Raw genomic sequence first — 25,992 nt, 5'->3', positions numbered from 1 at the left:
AATGTTATTTTGGAAAAATTTTAATTTTATTTACATTTAATTTAATATTCTTTTATCCCATTTCGAAATTGTACATTATTTTAAAGCCATGATAGGCCTTTCTATATTTCAATTCGTTTTAATTTGAAAAACGGTTTTGATTATAGAGATCTCAAAGAAAGTCTGTAAATTTTTTCATGTTTTTTCTACTCACTGTCTTTTTTCGTTAACAGATGAAAAGCTTTTATAATTTTTTACCTGAATGTTCGGAAATTTTTTTTACTGAGTTATAAACAAAAAAGTCAAAGTTGTCTTCTGTTGTCCCCAAATTTGTTAATCTTATAATTTCTGTAAGTGATGTTATAGTTAAGTAATAGATAAATGAAATATTTACGCAGCAATTTGTGAGCAATTTGTATATGTGTGATGGGAAAAATTGAGAACGAGAGGGAAGGGAATGTGGAAAGAGCAATATGCGCTTGAGATTTATAAGTGATTACTAAATAATTCGTCGCTATTTAGTGGTCAAGGGACCTGTGTATCGATAACATTTGCCCGATTGGGCTATAGGTTGGTACAGAACCTGAAGGTACCACGTGGAGACACGCAAAATTCCGACGCTACATGCGTTTTCACAATCAAATATATATATAAATATACCCCAAAATTGTCAATGCTAACCCCTTTAAAACTTTATTTGTAAATATTTAGTTATAATAAGATTGATTGAGTATGAATGTGTAGGCGAGAGTGAACGACTGTGATTAAATACATTGTATATTAAGAAAAACGAGACACAATTTATAGATGTCAAATATATGTATTGTGTTAAAAGAACGGATAATTTTTTACATTCTCATCAAATGAAAAGGTATTATGATTGGTCGAAAATTGACTTTTTCTATTTCCATGAAATCTTCACGTTTTGAGGTGCCCTGAATCGAAAAATCATGGTCCAGCGAAAGTGTCTATCTGTATGTCTATCCATAGACAAAAAATGTTGTTGACACAATAACTTTTGTAAATAGAATTATCATTTGATGGAAGTTGATAATTTTTTTGACAATTGTCAATGGCTTTAAAGCATTAAATTCCTAAAATTGAACTAAATATTCCTAAAAAGATATTATATTTATAAAAATTAATTTGAAAATTTTTATTCTGTTTTTATTGAATTTGCCTGTTCTTTTCAGTTTTTAATTATCAATATTTAATACATTCCTATTTATGATCTAAATTTACCTAAAAACTGTTCTTGTAATAATTAATTTGGTACTCTTTAAGTGCTTGATTTTATAGATATTGTCATGTTTTTTAACAATTGTCAACTTATCGAACGTGTAAATAGTCAGTTCATTTGAGTTTAGGAAAATTTGAAATAAGTGAAAGAAATAAGTTATTATTATTTTTGAATAATTTTTTTCGATCTCCTTTTCCAATGTTAAACGCCTGTACCAAGTTATGTATAAGTTTTATTTACATTTTTCATGTGTTTGAATACAATTGTTTATGTAAATATAATTTTAAAAATTAAGATTCATAAATTTTTTAACTACACTCTGTTTTAGTAATTGATAATAATTTTTGATTAGCACCAATCAAAAATAAGTTATTTAAACTTCAAAATTTATTTATTACAACATTTTTCAGATTTATTGTTTGATGATTAATAGGCATGCGAAAAATAATCTGCACGTCAAAATAGATATTCGCGCTCTTGATGATTTACTAACAATGATGAAAAGCCAATTTATTTTAAGTTTATCAACGTCGACATTGTATGGATAGGAATTATCTGAGATTGAACACAATCGGAAATTTGATTTTACTTAACCTAAAATGCCCCATATTTATGCACTTTATACTATAGTTTACTCTGATAATATTGTACAGAGAAAGAAGTACAAAGCGCAGTATTTAAAATCATAAATAACTTTTGTTCATCTCACTCAATGTGTAATTAATAATACTGATTATCAGATTATGAGTAACTCTGCAAAATTAGCTGTATTTAAATGCTTAAAGTTTGTATAAACAAGTAACTATAAATATTTTTAAAAATTTCCTTAAAAACTTATACAAAAGTATGATATCTAAAACTATAAGAATGACAAATGTAGTTAATATAAGAATTTAATATTTAATAAATTTAAAAGTACTATTAGCTTTAATCACTGAATTCTAAGTTTTAAAAAATTGAAAGATTACTAATGCAATATTTAAAAACCAAAATTACTGACAAAAAAATGTACGCAACATGTTAATTTTAAAAACAAAAATATATTTTACTATAACTGCAATTGATATAACTATTTACAATAAAAAACTCAGTGGTAAATTGGTGTATCATAAACAGTTAATGGAAAGCAATAAAATACATCTATTAATCAAGATTTGTACAACAAAGATTTATGCTTATTAGAGCCGCTGGAATAATCAATGCACATACTTTTTCTTTCATTTAAAAAATCTGCGTATCATGCTTCCGTCTCTGTACAGTTTTTTAGTTTTAATAACTACTTTACAAATAAACAGTATGGCACATGGCATTCCACACGTCACACTTTATTAATTTATGATGTTTGAAATTTCATTGTGCGAGTAGGAAACTGATCACGACATTAATATCATACTATATCATTTTTACATTACCATCTGTCAAAGGAGAACATTCAAGAGCATGCTCTTAACAATGATACATAAAGCTCTTACTGTCGTTACATAATACTCGCGAATAGATAATAATAATAATAATAGCTGGGGGTTTGGACTAGACATGATGTAGTTGGAGGTGTAATAGCCTCGATGAATTTGATCAAGATTTCAAACTATTTGACTCGTCAATTCTTCTTTCTGTCCCTGTTGTGAGCAAATTTAAAAATTCCATTTCCAATATTTGTCTTGCCTAAAATATAATTAATAATCATTAACCACACTGAAAAAAAATTACTTGAATCAAATAAAAATTACTTGATCCAAGTAAATAATTTGCTTGCATATAATCCAGTAAATATGTATTTGAACCAAATAAATATTTACTAGACCTAAGTATTTACTTAGGTTACATTAACATCTAAGAATTAAATTAAAGTCTGAACCTTACAGGGATTGAACCCAAACGCACCTAATCTTAACCAAACGCTAGCTTAACGATCACGGCTATCGAATCCACTTGATTTTTTTAAATATTAAAACTTTTATATTTTTGTATCATTTATAATTAAACTTTATTAATATTTTTTAATTTTAATATACTAGCAAACGTAAAAGGGTTTTAGAAATATTTCATTTTCATAATTTTCATATATAAATAAACTATTTCTTTGATATAAATATATCTTATTTGTTTTCATAAAATAATTTAATAGCATTAAATACTGTGTTGTTTATATTAAATAATTTAGTTTATTTGAATCAATATAATCAATTTATTGTGTCAAATAATTTCTATTTGTATCAAAAAACCACATATTTTAATGAAATAAATAAATGAATTTTTTTAAATAACGTATTATAAATAAATTCATTTATTAGATTCAGATATTTATTTCATTCAAATACGATGCAAAATTCCTGAAATGTCCGAACAAAAAATTAAAAGTTATCGAATTTAATTCATACTTTTCTAAAATGTTGTCATTGTTGATGAAAGTCCAAAAATCAATTCTTATTGAATTTGATAAAATAGTTTTTGAATTACAACGTTTTTAATTTTTGACTTTTGAAGAAAATTTTTTTTTAATGTACAATATTTATAAGTAGAATGCATAAAAGTTAACACATGAGGCAAAATTCCTGAAATGTCCGAACAAAAAATTAAAAGTTCTCGAATTTAATCCATACTTTTCTAAAATGTTGTTATTGTTGGTGAAAGTCTAAAAATCAATTATTATTGAATTTAATAAAATAGTTTTTAAATTACAACGTTTTTAATTTTTGACTTTTGAAAAAAAAAATTTTTTTCAATGTACAATATTTATAAGTAGAATGCATAAAAGTTAACATATATAATGATTTTTAAAGCTTTTTTGACGAGCTACACGCTGTTAATAAAATTTTTTTTTTTAAATAACATTTGACCTTGAAATTCAAGGTCAAAATGTTAATTTACATTTATCTCAAAATCGGATTTTTTAAAATTATTTTTAACTATCTCAATGGAAAGCTTGACTAATTTCCTACAAAACATGTAATTTTCAGAGTGGGATCTTTTAAAGTTTTTGAGATATTAATTAATTAATTAATTAATGTTCATAACAAATGAAATATTTTACAAACGAATAAAGTTACCGTAATTCTGAAGTTAGTAATTGAAAGTTAACGTAATTCCGCATCCAACGAGCCCTATATGAAGTATTTTGGATAAGTAGATTGTTAATAAACAATTAGTTAACATTGCAATTGTTTATTAACAATCTACTTATCCAAAATACTTCATATAGGGCTCGTTGGATGCGGAATTAGCTTAACTTTCAACTGGTAAGTTTAGATTTACGATAACTTTATTTGTTTGTAAGATATTTCATTTTTTATTGTTATTTAACTAAAATTGAACAAAAATACTTCATATAGGGCTTTTGGATGCTTCTTGTTAGTAAAAAATAAAATATTTTACAAACAAATAAAGTTATGGTAATTCTGAACTTACCAATTGAAAGTTAAGCTAATTCCGCATCCAACGAGCCCTATATGAAGTATTTTGGATAAGTAGATTGTTAATAAACAATTGCAATGTTAACTAATTGTTTATTAACAATCTACTTATCCAAAATACTTCATATAGGGCTCGTTGGATGCGGAATTACGTTAACTTTCAATTACTAACTTCAGAATTACGGTAATTTTATTCGTTTGTAAAATATTTCATTTGTTATAAACATTAATTAATTAATTAATTAATTAATATCTCAAAAACTTTAAAAGATCCCACTCTGAAAATTACATGTTTTGTAGGAAATTAGTCAAGCTTTCCATTGAGATAGTTAAAAATAATTTTAAAAAATCCGATTTTGAGATAAATGTAAATTAACATTTTGACCTTGAATTTCAAGGTCAAATGTTATTTAAAAAAAAAAATTTTATTAACAGCGTGTAGCTCGTCAAAAAAGCTTTAAAAATCATTATATATATGTTAACTTTTATGCATTCTACTTATAAATATTGTACATTGAAAAAAAATTTTTTTTTCAAAAGTCAAAAATTAAAAACGTTGTAATTTAAAAACTATTTTATTAAATTCAATAATAATTGATTTTTAGACTTTTACCAACAATAACAACATTTTAGAAAAGTATGGATTAAATTCGAGAACTTTTAATTTTTTGTTCGGACATTTCAGGAATTTTGCCTCACATATATGATTTTTAAAGCTTTCTTGACTGGCTATACGATGGTGATCAAATTTTTTTTAAATAAAATTTGACCTTGAATTTAAATCATTATACATATGTTAACTTTTATGCATTCTACTTTTAAATATAGTACCTACATTAAAAAAAAATTTCTTCAAAAGTCAAAAATTAAAAACGTAATTCAAAAACTATTTTATAAAATTCAATAAAAATTGATTTTTAGACTTTCATCAACAATGGCAACATTTTAGAACAGTATAGATTAAATTCGATAACTTTTAATTTTTTGTTCGGACTTTTCAGGAATTTTGCCTCATATGTATGATTCAAACAATTCAAGTTATTCAAATCAAATACATATTTTTTGGATCCAAATAAAAAAATATTTGAAACAAGTAGGGTCATTTGAAGTAAATGTAAACAAGGGGTAAATGTAATAATGTAAATGGAATAATGATAGGAAGATGATAGGAAAAATGCTAGAAAAATAATAGGAATAATGATAGAAAGATAACAGCCCTGTAAAAAAGAAAGAATTGGACGATAGTGATTTTGGAAATAGACCGGTGTTTCTTGAATTCAAGAAAAGCAAATTGACGAATAGGACCGATTTCTAAATTCGGAAATTGTATTGGTCCAATTCATATAACTTTTTAAGTGTGAAAATAAAGAAAATTAACCCTAGTGAAAATAAACACGTGTAATTACACATGTCGATTTGGACATGTGAATATATGTGTAATACACATGTGAATACACGAGGAAAAGTTTTTACACTTGTAATAAATTTTTTCTTATGTATTTACATGTCCAAATCGACACGTGGAGTTACACGTGTTTATTTTTAATAGGGAAGCTGTACAGGGCCTTAAAAAGGAATGATATGTGATATTGATTACTAATAAAGGTGAAAAACAAGTTGTAAATTCAGATGTTCATTACATGAACATTTTGCTTCCACTTTACAATCAGCAAAAAATGTGCTTCCTCGTGGAGAAAGCATTAACATTGAAATAAACATACATAAATAATATAATAATATAAACATTTGAGTTAAATTTAAAGAATTAATGAAAGTTAAAAAATCAAAAATTCACATTTTAGCTGAAATTTCCAAAAATTAATAAAAAGTAATATATAATTTGTAATTATTATTATTCATAATTATATATAATTTATATTTATTTGGTTTAAAATGTATGACCTTAATGTATGACCTTTATTTAATTAAACATAAATTGTTTAAGCTAAAGTGTGAATTTTTGACTTTTTAACTTTCATTAAGAGGGTGAAACTCGTGTAAAAAAAATTTTTTTACAATTTTTTTTTGCTTTAAAAATTAGTTTACTATCTGTAGAATATGATCCTACATTACTGATCTATAATTAGATGTATAAATGTCTACAGTAAACATAAGTTTAGCACTTCAGATGCTACCAAACGCAGTTAACGATGAGCACCTCTATTGAAAATTCCAACAAAGTTTTCCACGTGTGATCCTTTAAAACGAATCTATTAGAAATTCTCATAAGATCCTTTGTAAGATCTTACGTGGAATGCGTTTAAGGAAACTCCCAGACAACATACAACATTACTGTACTAATTTGGTTCAGGCAATGTTACAGGAAACTATATAGTTTTCCATATAGTTTCCTACGTAGAATCCTATAAAAGATGACACAAAAAATGAAAATTAAAAAAAAATTGATTATTTTTTTATTTATGTTATTTTGAAATATCCCGTGTAGAAATTTATCGTGGCCGTAATAGTATTAGCCTATAGCTAGAGAGTGTTTGTCGTGGAAATTTATTCTCAAATAACTGCAATGGCCCCTCAAAGTTCATGTGCAGTTTTTATACAGTTTTCCCTTCATTTCTTTAGATATGTAGTTTTTCTAGAATTTAGCTAGTTATTGTCTAGAATGTTTACTTGAAATTTTTGTACAAGTTCGTATAGTAGTCTGTCTAGAATTTACCAAGATGCGGTTATTAACAAAGGTAAGTTATAATAATTTGTTTTTGCTATTTATTAAGGTAATTTTACGTATATTTTTTTCAATTTAATTTTGCAATATGATTATTAACAATTTGTCATAATTGTTATTAACGAAGATAAGTTGTAATAATAATTAATCAATATATATTGATTAATTATTATTACAACTTATCTTCGTTAATATATATATATATATATATAATCGCCCCAGCCCAAAAAGTCAATGTTCTAAGATTGGCTTCATACTTTGGTAAATTGTTGTCCTATATGATAGTAATAAATCCCTAAAATATAAACTCATTAAAAAAATATTTGTAGAAAGTAGACGGGGTTGAAGTTTTGAAGTTAACATTGTCATTTTCAAATCCGTATAACTATGACAAAAGTTAATGGATTTCAATTTATCTATAATGAATTTTAATGCATTTTTCTCGTACTTTTAAAAAATGTATACGAAATTAAAAAAAAAATGTACCCTTTTTTTCAAAATCAACCCTTAATTTTCGATCTTCACCCCTTCGGGTATTTTTTTTTATTTTCATTGGAAAGCTGAGACTAAATATGAAAGTGGGATAACAATAATTTTGTGAGAAACATAATATTAAAGTAGGCGGTGCCTACCTAACTCGTCAAAGATGATCTCCAGGTATACCCGTTATCGGCGACCTGGTTGTCCAAGTGTTAAGGATATTTTTTCAAACCCCAAATATGAAAAAAATTCGAGAAAAATTCTCGGCGATGATCCTAAATTATACCAATCATAGGCAACCTGGTTCTGTAGGTAAAAAATTACCATGGATTATTGTGCTGTTGTTAGTTTTGAATGTGCATAAAAAATTTTAGTCCACTAGGACATCATCAAATCGTTTAAATTAAAATTTAAAATTTCATATTTTGACTTTTGCAAAACAAATTGTTTATAACAATAACACTGGTATTAAAAAATTATTTAACCATAAAAATCGAATTCAGCATAAAAAATACATAAGGAACCCGTACTCTCAGGTTATGTGGGGATGACCGCTCTTGTTCTGGTCGACCCACTAAAAACCACACCCTTTTTTGAGACTTTAACTCCACTGGCGGAATTGCTATTAAGCTTTATACGTCGCCAGTGGAAGTTCTCTTACCGTTGCTCTCGGTCCTAAATCCTTAACTGAGTGCCTGCGCCAGAAGAAGGAGAGCCAGTTAAGGTCTCCTCCGTCCCGCGCGTGCATCCAGCCGAGAAGCAGGATTTCTCCGTGTTAACCTCCTCCTGTCGTCCTCCTTCGTCCTCATTACAGTTGTAATAAAGGACTCGACGCTCCTCCAAGAGTCCGCGCTCTGCAACATAATAGAAACCATGTTCTCGGATGTGACTTCAGTGCCCACAGCCGAGAACATGACTTGCCTAAGTTCACGCCAGTGCCCGCAGAAAAAGAGCGTGTGCTCCGCGTCGTCAGTGTGTATTGCTTCGTCGACACCCCAACCGTTGCAATACACACATCTCGCTTCTGCTTCTATTTTTAATCGATAAAAAGACTGTCCGAAACAACCATGACCTGACAACGCTTGTATAAGGTAGTAGCTAACTTCACCGTGTTTCCTATCTAACCATGTGGCGAGGAGGGGAATCAGGCGGTAGGTCCACCTACCTTTAGACTCCCCATCCCATCTCTCCTGCCATTTCTGAACGAGTCTACTTCTGGACTCTCTGCGTATTATCGCTTTGAGTCTATCGCTATGCTCTGAAGTACCCGTCAGATCTTTGTTAAGATGGAAGATCTCCTTCCTTTCCATCGCCAATAAATCCATTGGCGGTAATCCAGCGAGTACCAGAACAGCGCAAGTAGACACCGTTCTGAAGGCTGACACAATTCTCCGTGCCGGGTCTCTCTGAACCGCGAGGAGCCGGTCAGAGATGCTGTGGAACTTTAGGGCCGAAGCTCAAACAGGGGCAGCATAAAGCTGCTTTGATTGAACCACAGTCGCCACTAGTCTACGTTTCTTTTCCCTGAGGCCACCGATATTTGGCATCATCCTCGAAAGGTTTCCCATGCATTCGGTGGCTTGGAGTGACAAGATGTTGGCCGAAACTCAAACGTTTGTCCAACGTCACTCCCAGGTACTTCAGTTTTGTTCCCCATGAAACTACAGATCCTCCAATTTCCAACCGCGGTTATCGGAAGTCTCTCCGGTCTGTGATTATTTTTTTCACAAAAAAACTTAAAAATTTTCTTCACGAATTTCTCACCAAAAACAGACACAAAAATGTAATAAAAAATTTAAAAAGGAATAAAACACCCTTTTATTAAATTGAAAATAATTTTTGTTCATTTGATAGACAGTCTCAACCCTGTAGAATGCAGAGAGCTGTTACTGAAGTAAACAGGAATAATATAGGTGCGTACAACGATGGGTACTCATGTTTGCGTCGATAACGCGGATGCACCGCCTACTTTAATATTATGTTTCTCACAAAATTATTGTTGTCCCACTTTCATATTTACATAGCTCATGGGAAAAAATCTCAGCTTTCCAATAAAAATAAAAAAAATACCCGAAGGGGTGAAAATCGAAAATTAAGGGTTGATTTTAAAAAAAGGGTAAATTTTTTTTTTAATTTTGTATACATTTTTGAAATGTTCGTGAAAAATGCATTAAAATTCATTATAGGTAAATTAAAATCCATTAACTTTTGTCATAGTTATACGGATTTGAAAATGACAATGTTACCCTTAACGTCAAAACTTCAACAATTTACCAATTTACCAAAGTATGAAGCCAATCCCAGAACATTGACTTTTTGGGCTGGGGCGATTGAAAAAGAATATATATAATTATTGTTTCTTTATTGTCCTGCTCCTCAAGTCTTCATTTTCCTCAGTCGCAACTTATCAAATCAATTTTGTATTTATTTTCCCTTGTTAAGGTGGCGTAATGGTTAGCGTATTAGCCTGCGAAGCGTTAGGTTTAGGGAGTTCGATCCCAGCGAGCGTTAAATATTTTCCAAAATTTATGTAAGCGATTGCGTTAAATAATAATAGGTAGGGGTAAATGTAAGGTCTATACAGTTTCCTTTAACATTGCCTGAACCAAATTCGTATAGTAATGTCGTATGTTGTCTGGGAGCTTCCTTAACACTAGAACTACAGAAGATCCTGCATACCTAGAACTACCACCGGTACATTTTGTCCCATTATTCATTTATGTTTTCTTTAATTAACATTTACAAGTTAGAAAAATAAAATGATACATGATTTTCATTGGTTTTTTCACGTAGATTACGAATTCGAAGTCGAAAATACTTCAGCATTTTAATTTTTCACTGAAAAATAAATTTGAGTGATTAAAAACGGTTTTTTTATGTTAACTTTAGAGCAATATAGAAAATTATCCCGAAAAGTTGCAAACATCCGGTAGGCCTTAAAATAATAAACAAACCTTCAACAATAAATTATGTATATGGAAAACCCAAAACTTTAACTGAGATTAAAACAAACATGCGCGACGGGACAATTTGTATCATCGGATTCATTTAAAGGATCACACGTGGGAAACATTGTTGGAATTTTCAATAGGGACGAGATCTTTCTATTCTTTAGGTTTCTTGATAATATAATTTTATTAATTGTCATTATCAAGCACCATAAGCAAGTGATAGTATATCGTAGTTTTAGTGCAATAGTTATTTTCGAATACATAACGTCTTCAAGGTAATAGTTAAAACACTTCTTTTATGTATCGAAAACTTGAAACGTGTTTTCTCGCGCGCCGTGCAATGTAGCTCAGCCAATTTTTAACCGATTTTAATCAAACTTACCATAATCCTTCTTTATCTTACTGGCTATTGCATGACAAGCTCCATTTTTTTTAAATTTTTTAACAATTGTTTTTTATCATTGTTTATAAAAAAAGTGAATTTTTTTTTCAAAATGGTCCCAATATTTCAAAAAAAATTTTTTTTAGTTTTTTCTTTGTCATGCAAAGCGTATTTGCGTATTTTAACGGTAAAAATTTTGATTTTGGTTGAGATTTGTGACTTGTAGGCGGCACGGCGCGAAATCAAATATGCAACTTCAAACGCCTGTAACGCTCCCGTTTTGTAATATTTTTTAATAAAAAAAATTTTTTATAAAGCTTATATTTTGTACCTTAAGGTATGATTTACTTTAATTCAATAAACTTTACAAGTTTAAAAAAAAAATTCCTGAAAAATGTGCATTTACACGAGTTTTCCCCCTTAATTCTTTAAATTTAAGTCAAATGTATACTTTATATATGGTGAAATCACGCGAGATTTCCGTCGACCCTTTAAATTCGGCCTAAAATATTTTTTTCTTGTTCTGTAGTGAAAAAAAGAGATAGGTATTTTTTTATTTTTTTTTTGAAAAATTTTCGAGTTATGAATTTTCAAAATTTTAGTTTCTTCAATTTAGACCTATTTTCAATGGCTGATAACTCGAATAAAATGGATTTTTTCAATTTTTGATAAGAAAAGAAAAGTTCCAGTTTTCTTTTACTTTTCAATAATGTTATCAAAAAATGCTTTTTCCATTTTTTATTAAAAAAATGTCAATTTTGCTTCCTCGTGGAGGAATCTTTGTAGTCCTTTCGTTAGTAAAAATTTTCAAAGTGTCGGAAAAAAATTTTTCTCTATACAGAAACATGTTATATAAGATCCTGATTAATTGTCCGGATGTATGTATGTGTGTGTATGTGTGAGTGTGTGTGTGTGTGGATCCCTTTTTTGTTTAGAAGATAACTTTAACAGGTTTTAATGGATTTAGATAAAATTTGGTAGGCTCATTTATCATATTAATATCTCAAATCTGACCAAATGATTTTAAAAAATACCAAAAAAAAAATTTTATCGTCTTTCTTCCAAAAAATTTTTTTTAATCAAAAAAATTTTTAAATAGAAAAATTTAAGGTTATATATAATAAAATCGTACTCCTTACGTCGAGAGAAATCGATCAGTTTATATAAAGTATAGTTTTAATTTAAATTTAAAGAATTAAAGAAAGTTAAAAAATCACATTTTGACTATAAAATTTTGTGATTATTTAAATTTAAGTTTATAGATGATATAATTGTATTCCTTACATGAAAACGAATCGATTTGTATATGTAAAATTTACATTTGAGGTAAATTTAATAAATAAATGAATGTTAAAAAAAATCGGACAAGTGCGAGTTACACTCGCATTAAAACCGAGGGTTCCGTACCCTTAAACCTAAAATTTGAGGGGTTTAAAGTTTGAAGGCCTAGATAGAAAACATAGACATATTCATAGACATAAACATAGAACATAATCTACGCATAAATTTGAAAATAAATTAATAAAACTAAAAAATAATAAAAATATCAAAAAATAAAAAATGTCAAAAGATAATAAAAATAGTAAATGGTAAAAAATAGAAAATGGCAAATTATAAAGAATGGCAAAACACTACAAAAAAATATAGCAAGCACAATTGGAGTTGAAAAAAAATCAAGAATTTGCCCCAAAAAAAGGAAGAAAATTTTATCTTTCTAGGTCAAAAATTGTAAAACTTAAGGAAAAAGTCCACTTTTTAAAAAAATTGTATGTTTTGAAAAAACTCAATTAAAAAATTTTTTTGGTGAACAATCATGATTTTTATCGAAAATTATCAGTTTTTCCTTGAAAACGCTATAATAATCAACTTCAATCGTTCTCGCTATATTTTTTTTGTAATCTACACGCAAAATTACGTAAAAGTGTATACACTGCGACCTGAGTTTAGCGGCAGGTTTGGTGGGTCGTTCGCTAAACTCAGTAATGAGATTTCCCGAAATCGGCGTCAGCAATCAGGGCCGTAAGAACTACTTGAAATACGAAATCCTTAAACTCTTTTTTTGAAAATTCTTCATCTTATAATACATAATATTTTTATTGCAATAATTATTATAATTATATTTTAATTTTTAGATTTTATTATAATTATAAACAGTAATAAGTAATACTTAAAATTACTTTTAATAAAAATTCAAATAATTGTACTGACATCAGACAAGAAAGGGGAAAAACTCACCATTTGCCTTATAAATTTTAAATTTATTTGAAATTAAATAATATAAATTTCATCAAATATAACATTGAGAGCAAATATTAAAATTAAGATTTTCATAAAGTAAATTTATAAATTTGCTGGGAGTGAAAACAAAAATAAAATTTGTATACATGTATATAAATAAGCTTTTATAATTTAACAAATTTTTTATTTAAAATTAAAGATTAAAGAACCTTGTACCTCCCAGACAAACGTCTCCGCTTGGTACTCATTTTCAACTAGAAGGAACCGCGTTGCCTTACTTCTACGCTCCTGCTCGAGTCGGAGCATCTTACGCTTACCGATTAATTACCATCCTATTGTTGCCGTTTCCGAGATTTCGCTAAACTCAGTTTCGCTAAACTCGGGTCGCAGTGTATATTTGAAACTCTTTAGATAAAATTTTCTTCGGTTTTTGAGGAAAATTCATGATTTTAAACGAAAATTATCAGTTTTTCCTTGAAAACGCTATGATAATCAACCCGAATCGTTCTCGCTATATTTTTTCTATAATCTACACGTAAAAATACGTAAAAAAGTATAAATTTGGATCTCTTAGGATAAAATTTTCTTCTTTTTTTATTCGAAAAATCCATGATTTTTTCTAAAAATATGAGTTTTCCTTAAAAACAATATGATCATCAACTCCAATCGTGCTCGCTATATTTTTCCTGTAATCTACACGCAAAAATACGTAAGTATACCAAATATGAACTGTCTTGGTCAAATAGTGTGTGCGCTAGGTGGATTAAACGCTTTTTTCAAAATTTTTGATTTTTCCTTGACAACGCTATGTAAATTGATCCGAATCATGTTCGCTATATTTTTCCTGTAATTTTCATGTAAAAATACAAAAGTGTACCAAATTTGAGCTCTCTATGTAAAAAGATGTGGCAACCAGAGGGGGGGTACATAGTCATTTTCAGAGATTTTTCGTAAAAATTCATGGTTTTTCCTTGACAACGCTATGATAATCAATTCCTATGAGATTCGCTATATTTATATACCAAATTTTAGCCCTCTAGATAAATTCGTGTGGCCGCTAGGGGGGGGGTACATGCCTTGCTTCACTAGTCTCATTAATAGGGTTCCCCCTTCGGGTACGGAACCCTAAAAAAATAGAAAATACACATTTTAGCTGAAAAATTTTATATTTATTGAAATTCAAGTTTAAATATAAAATAATTGTGTTCCTTGCATTAAAACGAATCGATATAATTGTAAATAATTATAAATTATATATTATTTTTCATTAATATTTAGAAATTTCGGTTAAAATATGAATTTTTGATTTTTTAACTTCCATTAATTCTTTAAATTTTACTCAAATGTACAGGTACTCTAATGTTTATATAATTATATTCTTTTTGTATGTTTATTTCAATGTTAATGCTTTCTCCACGAGGAAGAAAATTTTTTTGCTGATCGTAAAGAGGAAGCAAAATGTTCATGTAATGAACATCTGAATTTACAACTTGTTTTATAAACAAATTAAGTTATTTTTAATTTGGATATGATATTTTCTTAATTTTTTTTAAACATACCTGGAAATACTACGAGAAATACTAAGAATATTTTGCAAAAAAATTTAGAGTGGGCCGATAAATTTTTTTTAGGTTTAATTAAACATTTAAACACTGCGCGCAGAATTTTTTGCATTTTTGAAAATTAAAAAAAATTGTAAAATTGTTAAAAATTATTTTTTTACATTTTTTATTGTGAAATATAATTCCAGGTTCCAAAAAAAATGAAAAAAATAATTTTTAACAATTTTACAATTTTTTTTAATTTTCAAAACTGCAAAAAATGCTGCGCGTGGTGTTTAAATGTTTATTTAAATCTATAAAACTTGTCGGCTCACTCAAAATTTTTTTGCAAAATCTTCTTAGTATTTCCAGGTATGTTTTTAAAACATACTTCTGAAAAATTGTTCATTAGACATAAAATATGACCTGTTTCCGGAATCAAAGGTTATAAAGAAAAAAGTTCCAAAAAGCAATCAAAATAAAGTTTCAAAATCAAAAAGAACAGAAACGAATACGAAAATAGTAAAGGGTAAAAAAAACGATAAATAAAAAAAAATAAAAAAACCTATCGGCAAAAACACATGTTTAAAAAATTTCTGTAATAAAAAATGTTTAAAAATAAAAAAAATTACAAAAATTACAAAAAAATACAAAATTAAAAAATTAAAAAAAAGAACTATAATGTAGGCATTATATTATTTTAATGTCAGTCTCAACCCTGCAAAATGCAGAGAGAAGTTCAATATAACGTTCTAACCATAAACTATTTATGCACATTGCTGAATAAACTGGCGCGAGGCAGAGTGGCTTCTCGTTGACTTGCAGCGCGATTTTCAAAATTTCATTTCTCGGAAACAAAAAAAAACGGTTTTTTGAAAATGCAGTATTTTGTGGGAAAAAATCTCAGCTTTCCAATAAAAATAAAATTAAAAAAAACGTGCCCGAAGATGAAAAGAATCAAAATTTATTTTTAATTTTCAAAAATTTTGGTCAAAAAAATTTTTTTTTCAAAATGGACTACGCCAATCGAAAGGTTATGAAAAAATCTAAAGGAATCATGTCCAGAAATTATTTTTTATTTTTTCGTTTAAGTATAATAAATAAACAAAGTATGGCGTGTCAGCGAAAAACTCAAAACTTTTACCCCCTCCCCTATTGCTAATTTTTTATAAAATTCAAAAATACTTGGCTGATAAATTACCAACATATAGGACAAATCAAAAAAAAAAATTGGGGATAGATTGGATAAAAAATTTATTTTGCCTGGACTTTTGATGTGAAATCCATCATATATGTGTGTGTGTGCGTGTAAGATGAGAATATAACACAAATATAAAGCTTTAATACATTAATAATACTTTTAGATGTAGCTACATTAGAAAGACTGTGGAGAAATTTAAACCTTACGTTTGGTTTAAACAAACATCACCCGAATGATGAGATTTTCGTGATCATTGAAGGTGAAAACATAATTCTCAATGTCGATAATATAAATTTCTATCACACAGGTGAGTTTAGAAATTAATAAAATATATTTTATACAAAAAATTATAATTACTATATTAATTTATCTCATGAGTTTAAAATAAAAACAAAATAAATATATATTATATATATAATAAATAACAAAAAAAAATCGAGAAGTTTGCATTAAGTTGGTACTTGATGTTCAGTACTATAGTGAGGTGTATTCTAGATAAGGCATAATGGTGTTCTTGCTGTGAGGATCACCATGTGTCTGATCGTTCTAAGTCAGCCATATTTGATGTTCGGTCAACTGACATAAGAACACAGTCCTAGTAAACTATAAAAACTAAATATTATTACTTATTTTTAAATTATAGAAAAACGCATGATAACTGACAGCGAATGGGATGCTCTTCAATTGTGGTTGGAGGAACATATTTTACAAGACCAACCAACGATCATGCCTAGGGCTTTCTCGGAGAGTTCGGTCCCTGAGTTAATGAAAATTGACGAAGAGATTGAGTCATAAGATGAGATGGAAGAGGAAAATATGACCAAAGAAGAAGAGCAAAAGAGTGTAGATGAGAAAGACAAGACATGAGAGAAATCTGGTGAGAATATAAGAAAAGAAGTAAACGATGAGACAAGTGAGATACCCAATGACAAAAATTATGACTCAAAAACCGAACATTCAAAAATTGGTAATTTGAAATTGAACTTTGATGGATTTGAACCCAAACCTTTAATGAAGAAGATGAGAACAAAATAGACAAGTTGATAAAAATAGTTAACAATTTTTGTGCGCTCTCTATTCAATCAACTGAGCATTTGACTAATGCGATATCCCAAATCAAAGATGCGTTGATTAATATTCAAAAAGAATCCCAGAACCAGGAAACCTTGCGTAACTTAACAGTGTTACTCAGAGAGGATTATGCAAATCAAATCAAGCGAACAAATGAAACGGTAATTACATTAGGAGAAATAGCCAGAACTTTTAGAGTGGCACAGAAAGATATGATGCACCAGAACGTAACGGAGTTTCGGAGCGATTTAATCAAACTATACAAAAGAAGGTGCGTTGTTGTATGTTTGACTCGAAATTGCCAGAATACTTATGGGACTTAGTCTTGATAGCTGCGATATTCGCGTATAATCGAACACCGCACAAATCAAATAATGTGATAATACCGTTACAAAAATTCAATCCGAATCACAATATCAATATTGATCAAATTAAAAGATTTGGTTGTATCGAAAAAGGTAAAAATAGAAGAAGGAAGAGAATCTTTTTCACATACTGTTCAAGACGAGTCTGATACTGAATTTCAATTAGATGATGAGACTACTCATGCTCTATTAGCTGGTATTAATTCTGATCCGGTGAACAATAAAGAAGCAATGAGCTCAACGAACAAAGACGCGTGGAAAGAAGCGATAGATGAGGAATTAAATTCATTAAAGAAAATGGAAGTTTGGAGAATTGTAGAAAGACCGATTAAAACGAAAGATGGCAAAAAGGCTACTGTGATTGATTCTCGATGGCTATTTAAAACAAAAATAGATCTGAATGGATGGAAAAAATTCAAAGCGAGATTAGTGATAAGAGGCTTAAAAGATAAAAATGTATATGAATTGACTGAAAAATATGCACCAGTTTCACGATTGTCATTAGTACGAGCAGTTTTAGCCATCGCTAACAAATATAACTTAAAAATATACCAATTAGACGTTAAAACTACTTTTGTAAATGGAGAGATTACTGATGAAGAAATCTACATCGAAATACCTGAAGGAGCGGAATACAGTGAAGAGGAGAGGGAACAAAAGCTGTGTAAATTGGATCGAGCATTGTATGGTTTACGCATAAGTCCTAAGAAATGGAATGATAAATTTTTAAAAGCAGTCTTGAAAATTGGTTTAGAAAACTCAAGTGTAGAACCGTGCTTATTTATTTGGAGAGAAGAAAAATTTTAATTTTTTAATTTTAATTATATATGTGGACGACATGCTTATGGCAAGTAATGATGAGGAAAAACTGGAAGAAGTCAAAAATAAATTAAACATGGAATTTGAAATAGTCTGCTTAGGTGAACCTAGCGAATTTTTGAGTATTCAAATAAAACGCGACAAAACAAACAATATCATAGAGTTACATCAAGAAAAATTTATAAATAAAATATTGACAAAATTTGAATTTAATAACAGTCATCCCCAAAGAACTCCCATGAATACATCTCAAGTAACAAATAGAGAAAGAAAAATACGCGAAGAAGAGATTAACGATGAGATTTTGACTGAAACTGAAACGAAGGGAAATATTCCTTATCGACAAGCTGTAGGAAGTCTATTATATCTAGCTGGTGCGACAAAACCGGATATAACTTACGCAGTCAATGTGTTAAGTAGACATCAGGTGAGTCCAACTGAAGACGATTGGAAAATGGTGAAGAGAGTCTTTAGGTATTTGAAAGCTACTAAAAATTTGTGCTTGAGATACTCAAGTGAGACAGAAAATTTAGAAGGTTATTCCGATGCTAGTTTTGACGATTGTAAAAATTCTTTAACTACAGGCGGTTATTTAATCAAATTGTTTGGGGATACTATTTCGTGGCGGACACATAAACAGTCATATGTATCATTGTCCACTTGTCATGCTGAGTATGTGGCGATGAGCGAAGCTAGTCAAGAATTATTATCGATGTATAACTCAATTAAATTAATTATAACAAGACCCCTATTACCTATGAAATTATAGTGCGATAACAAAGCGATGAGTATAAGTGTAGAAACAAATGGTGGGAATAAATTAAGACATATCATTGAAATTAAGGAACACCATGTCAAAGAGTGTGTTCAAAGAAAACTTATAATATTAAAATGGGTTAAGTCAAAAGTGCAATTAGCTGACATATTTACAAAACCATTGTCTTTTAAATTACATAAGACTCTGGTTAATAAAATTATGAATTTAAATGTTGAATCATTACTTTTGTTCACAGATACTAAGGAGTGAGATTTGCTGTTGCAATAAGGAAGAGATTAAAATAACTCACCAAAGAATTCATTTTTTTATGAAAGACTGATTTTGTTTTGATTATTAATGTAAATAAAGGACTGACGGGAGGGAGGGAGTGTTAAAATTTAGAACGCCCGCCCTTTATTTAGTTACTATAAGCGCCATTGCGCTGCTAAGTCTAGCTTATGTGATATTGCGGCCATCTATGTTTCTGGTCTATGACTATGTGATTTTGAATCTGCGATTCACCTAGTGTGTTCCTCTCGTTCTTGAAAGACGCGTATTAAACTTAATTAATAAAAGATAGTTTTTCTATAAATAAAGAGTTCTCATTTATTTCGTTTATCTCCTAACCATCCAACGTAATTCAAATTTATATATTTTTACGTGTAGATTACAAAAAAATATAGCAAGGACGATTAAAGTTGATGGTCCTGGTTACGCATTTTGTGTGTATATTACAGAAATAATTTAAAAAACATGATAAGAAGTTGTTTTAATTAAGTTTTTTCTAAAAAGAAAATTTTTTTGAATCAAGTATACTTTTCCCATAAGTGTTTTATTCGTTTCTCTGTTCTATTTAATTTTTCTAATTTTTTTCTCTTCCTCCTATTCTTCCTTTTTTAATTCGATATTGTATACAATATTATATACAAAAAGGTACAATTTCGTAAAAAAAATTTATGAAAATTGTTCCTCTTCGTATCACATATTATTTGACATACAACACATATTTTTTAAACATTTGTTTTTATACCAAATAAGTTCGCTACGAGTACGGAACCCTCGATTTCAGTGCGAGTATAACTCGCACTTGTCCGATTTTTTTGATTTTTTTAAAGTTAAAAATGTGTATTTTCACTACAAAAAATATTGAGATGTTCTTTTTTGTTATTTTCGAGATATTAATTAATTAATGTTAATAAAAAATAAAATATATTACAAATAAATAAAGTTATTGCCATTATGAAACTACCAATTGAAAGCTGACGTAATTCCGCATCCAACGAACCCTATAAAGTATACGTTTTAAACTTTCTAAAAAAATGAAAAATAAAGAAAAGACTGATTTTGAAAACTATGTGCAAGTTACAGCCCGATCCGATCAATTTTTTTTTGTAGTAGGGGAATGTGGGGGAATTGGAGCCCCTTAAGGAAAATGACTAAAAAAACTGACTTATCCTTATTATAAAATATTTTTCGTTCATATTTTACTCCTTTTGTTATTTATCTTTAATAATAATTAATTAGAATTTAAGAAAAAGAAAGGAAATTTAAAAAAAAAATTGGCTAAAAAAATGCATTTTTTCCCATTACCCCACATGTGGGGTGTTGGGAGCCCTCACTTGAAATTCCAATAAAATGATGAAGTTTCTATTTTCTTTCAATATATTATTTATTTTGTCAATAATTCTCGACAGATGAACATTTTACAAAATATTTAAGACATAAAAAAGATCTACTGCTTCTTTAATATTAAATTATCCAATAATAACACATTTTAGACAATAAAACACAAATATGGATTCTCAGTAATTAAATATGCAACAATATCAAATTTTATAAATAAATCTTGTTCAATTTTCAAAGAAATAAGAAAAGCCAAATCGAGGTAACGAAACTTTGTTAGCTGACTCAATTCTCCCATTACCCCAAAAAATTTTCACAGGCCACAATTTGAAAAAAAGAAGAAAAACATAAACAAATTTAATTATTACTCCTATTTTTATTCATGTGTCCAAATCTACATATATTTATCTCTAATAAAATCACAAAACATAATTAAATAATACATTTTTAACTATTTAATTTGATCTCCAGAAATATTTTCCATTTAAGAAGAAACACTCGAAAACTTGTTATTTCCTAGTAGTTTCTACAAATCTTTCAGAAATGTGACCATTTGTCTTGGTATGATTTACAGAAAGACTGTACAAGTTTTCCGAGTTATTTCCGCGAAATTCAAAGTCTCTATGTACTTGAAATTAAAAAGCAGGGTTGCGTATGTAATATACCTCAGGTAAATAACATAGAGTTTTTTACGTATATTACATATGTAAATTACCTTAAGTTTTTCAATCACAATACATTTTTTATGGTGGGGGGTATTATACGTATTTTACAAATGTAAAAAACACATGTAATTTACGTAAAAAACTCTGAGTTACGCGTAACTGTGCAACCCTGTTAAAAAGCTCCCATTACCCCACTCTTTCCTACGCTACAGGAATTTTACCCCATATATAATATTAGGGTACCCCTTATTTATTGAAATTTGTAATTTCTTAGGTTGCCGGCCGGAATTCACTTTAAAATGTCAAAAAATGCCCTGTCCACAAGAAAAGCTCGATTAATAAATATTAAACCTTGCCACCGAGGGTTTATATTTTAAATGGCGTTTGAAACAGATTTAGTGTACTTTTTTACAATTTGCATGTTAATATTTTTATTTATAAATTTTTTTCCTTGACAATGTGTATAGGGGAGAGTGGGGAGTCGTGCTCCACTTCAATTTTTTTATTATGTCAATTAATATGACAAACAACTATTGGCATATTCTTTTCTAGTTAAGAAGTAACTTTTGAAGTGGTACCCGTCATCTTTGGAAGCATTTTTTGTGTCTTTACAGATAGTGAGTTAAAATTTTGTTCTAAAAGTTTTTTTTGTCTCCTTATGTTTATGTCATGTTCACTAATATTTTCAAAGTGATCACAATGTTTAATGCATAAAAATTAGCTGTCATTAATAACTTTCGAATTTTGTATTTTGAAAAACTAACATCGGATTCGTAAACAACTACCTCAAATTACCTCGAATGGGAAGTTTGAAGCAAATCCGTACGGTGGCTTTCGCTGTGCACGAAAGGGTATATGAAAAGAATGCCACGTAGAGCACGAAAAAATTTGACGCGTCAACGCGTCAATACCAACGAAAGGATTAATTATTGTATGACAATTTTGAAAATGGGGAAAATGGGGAGTTGTGCTCCAGCGTTAGTGAGGAGTTGTGCCTCACAACTCCCCACTCTTCCCTACTTATGCAGTTTAAAATGTGCTGAACACGAATCCGACGTCAAAAATAATTTTTGACAGCATCTACACTGAGAAAAGTTAAACACAGATTTCGTACTAAACACACGTTCAGATACTGTACCTAACCTTTCGAGCAACATCGGTTCTAAATTGTATCGCAGCTGCGCTTTTTGGTGGACAGATACTGTACTAAATCGTTTGTTCCACAAGTTAGATCAGAATCAGTACTCAATTGGCGCTGCTGGTGTTCAATTTTAGTATTGCGTCGGCACATGATTGAGGTACAATATCTGTCCCTCAAAAAATGCAGATGTTGCGTTAAACTTCTCTCAGTGTAGCTATCAAACTTTTATCAACGAGAGTTTATAAGGGTATTTACACTTATTATTTATTCAAATATGGTTGTTTTTCGAAATATTAAGTATAAATGAAGTATAATTTTGTAATTTTGAAAATTGACAGATGTCATATAAATTGGCAAACTTTTGAAAACAAAAATTTTGAGAGCTTTTACATTAATTTACTCAAAAATAATTAATTTTTAAAAGATTGAGACCAAATAAAATAACAGTATATAACATTTTAGAAGTTGACAGTTCGACGCCTCCTATTCAAATAATGCTTATTGAAATAACAAAGCAAGATCGTACTTATTGAATTTTTTGTGCAGTATAATTCTTACAGAAATTTCAGTGCAGGTTAATTCTTATTTAAAATCGCGTGCAAAACAGTACCCACTGAATCTAGAGGTCAATATAATTTTTATTTAAATTTTAGTACAGAACGTACAGTACAAACTATTTAAAATTTTAAAAAAATAATTCAAGTGATTTATATTTAACGGTTACTAGCAAAAATCGTAAATGTAATTTAATATGACGTATGTAAAATTATGGTTAAATAAAAAGTTTTGTTGTTAATTATATAAAAATTATAAAATTAATTCAAAATTAGATATGAATTATTTATTTATTAGGTACTGGATTTATAATCCTTTCAAGAAAAGGTCACCTTATCAAGTTTGTACATATAGATTTAAATAAGTTGTAAATTCAGATGTTCATTACATGAACATTTTGCTTCCTCTTTACGATCAGCAAAAAATTTGCTTCCTCGTGGAGAAAGCATTAACATTGAAATAAACATACAATAATAATATAATAATATAAACATTTGAGTTAAATTTAAAGAATTAATGGAAGTTAAAAAATCAAAAATTCATATTTTAACCGAAATTTCTAAATATTAATGGAAAATAATATATAATTTATAAATATTTACAATTATATCGATTCGTTTTAATGCAAGAAACACAATTATTTTATATTTAAACTTGAATTTAAATAAATATAAAATTTTTCAGCTAAAATGTGTATTTTCTATTTTTTAACTTTCATTAATTTATTAAATTTTCCTCAAATGTAAATTTTATATATACCAATCGATTCGTTTTCATGTAAGGAATACAATTATTTCATCTATAAACTTAAATTTAAATAATCACATTACAGCCAAAATGTGAATTTTTGATTTTTTAACTTTCATTTATTCTTTAAATTTACATCAAATGTATACTTTATATATAACAATCGATTTATCTTGACGTAAGGAATACGATTTTATAATATATAACCTTAAATTTTTCTATTTAAAAATTTTTGGAAAAAAGACGATAACATTTTTTTTGAGTATTTTTTAAAATCTTTTAGACAGATTTGAGATATTAATATGATAAATGAGCCTACCAAATTTTATCTAAATCTATTAAAACCTGTTAAAGTTATCTTCTAAACAAAAAAGGGATCCACACACACTCACATACATCCGGACAATTGATGAGGAAGCTTTGTAGTCCTTTCGTTTGTAAAAATTTTCAAAGTGTCGGAAACAAATTTTTCTCTATATAGAAACATGTTATATGAGATCCTGATCAATTGTCCGGATGTATGTATGTGTGGATCCCTTTTTTGTTTAGAAGATAACTTTAACAGGTTTCAACACACATTTTAGCTAAAAAATTTTATATTTATTTAAATTTAAGTTTAAATATAAAATAATTGTGTTCCTTGCATTAAAACGAATCGATATAATTGTAAATAATTATAAATTATATATTATTATTCATTGATATTTAGAAATTTCGGTTAAAATATGAATTTTTGATTTTTTATCTTCCATTAATTCTTTAAATTTTACTCAAATGTATAGGTACTCTAATGTTTATATTATTATATTATTTTTGTATGTTTATTTCAATGTTAATGCTTTCTCCACGAGGAAGAAAATTTGTTTGCTGATCGTAAAGAGGAAGCAAAATGTTCATGTAATGAACATCTGAATTTACAACTTGTTTCAGTGTATATTTTACGTACAGTGCCGCTCAGCAGATTTTGCCCACCTTTGAGAATTTTACGCTTGGCGAAAAGTTTTATATTTCGGTTGCTAATAAAGATATAATAATGAGTGAGGACTTTTTTGAAAGCTTATATCTTCTACTTTTATGATATCTAAAACAGACATTAAAAAAAGAATTTTTTTATTGTTTAATTGCTCAAAATAAAAATCCAAAATTTCCGGTTTTTTTTGTAATTTTAAAATCGCTGCAGTTTTTAAACCAGTTATCACATTTTAATCGTTGATAAGCAATTTGAAAGCTAATTTTATCACCTTTAAAATGATTCCTTGTAAACTTTAATACGATAATTTGTAACAAAGATATGGACAATTGTTTAAAAAAACTGCACTTTTTTTCAACTAGTCATAACTCAAGAACGATTGATTTTTGAAAAAAATTGTTGGGAAGAAAAATGTGCCTTTTTATGTATAGAATTAGAAAAAAAATATTTAGACATAAAAAAAAATTTTTTTTTTTTGACATATTTTGATTTTTTTGAAAATCAGCACTTTTTGTAATTAGTAATAAGTCGAGAACGGTTAGCTTTAGAAAAAAATTCGTAATATTTTTTTCTCAATTCTAAACATAAAAATACACATTTTTTATATTAATAATTTTTTTCAAAAGCTAACCGTTCTCGACTTATTAGTAATTTAAAAAATTTTGTTTTTCAAAAAAACTCAAAATATGTGTAAAAAAAATTTTTTTTTTTTTAATTCGAAATATTTTTTTTCTCATTCTATACATAAAAATAGGCATTTTTTATCTTGAAATTTTTTTCTAAAGCTAATCGTTTTCGACTTATTACTAACTAGAAAAAGTGCTGATTTTCAAAAAAATCAAAATATGTAAAAAAAAAAAAAAAATTTTTTTATGTCTAAATATTTTTTTTCTAATTCTATACATAAAAAGGCACATTTTTCTTCTCAACAATTTTTTTTCAAAAATCAATCGTTCTTGAGTTATGACTAGTTGAAAAAAAGTGCAGTTTTTTTAAACAATTGTCCATATCTTTGTTACAAATTATCGTATTAAAGTTTACAAAGGAATCATTTTAAAGGTGATAAAATTAGCTTTCAAATTGCTTATCAACGATTAAAATGTGATGACTGGTTTAAAAACTGCAGCGATTTTAAAATTACAAAAAAAACCGGAAATTTTGGATTTTTATT

General features: G+C 28.2%; 1 protein-coding gene across 1 annotated transcript in view; it reads right to left on the bottom strand.

Moving 5' to 3' along the window:
* Positions 1-1,588: 1,588 nt before the first annotated feature.
* Positions 1,589-25,992, bottom strand: part of LOC127282162 (liprin-alpha-1) — a 648,576-nt gene continuing 624,172 nt past the window's right edge. The window contains exon 22 of the mRNA XM_051306273.1: positions 1,589-2,884. Within this exon, the coding sequence (XP_051162230.1) occupies positions 2,795-2,884 (90 nt within the window). The 3' untranslated portion in view covers positions 1,589-2,794. The remainder of the gene's footprint in view (positions 2,885-25,992) is intronic.

The sequence above is a fragment of the Leptopilina boulardi genome, unplaced genomic scaffold (genome assembly GCF_019393585.1).
Source record: "Leptopilina boulardi isolate dan_hultmark-lab unplaced genomic scaffold, ZJU_Lbou_2.1 LbouV2_285, whole genome shotgun sequence".
NCBI lineage: Eukaryota > Metazoa > Arthropoda > Insecta > Hymenoptera > Figitidae > Leptopilina > Leptopilina boulardi.
This window is presented reverse-complemented; position numbering and strand designations above follow the sequence as displayed.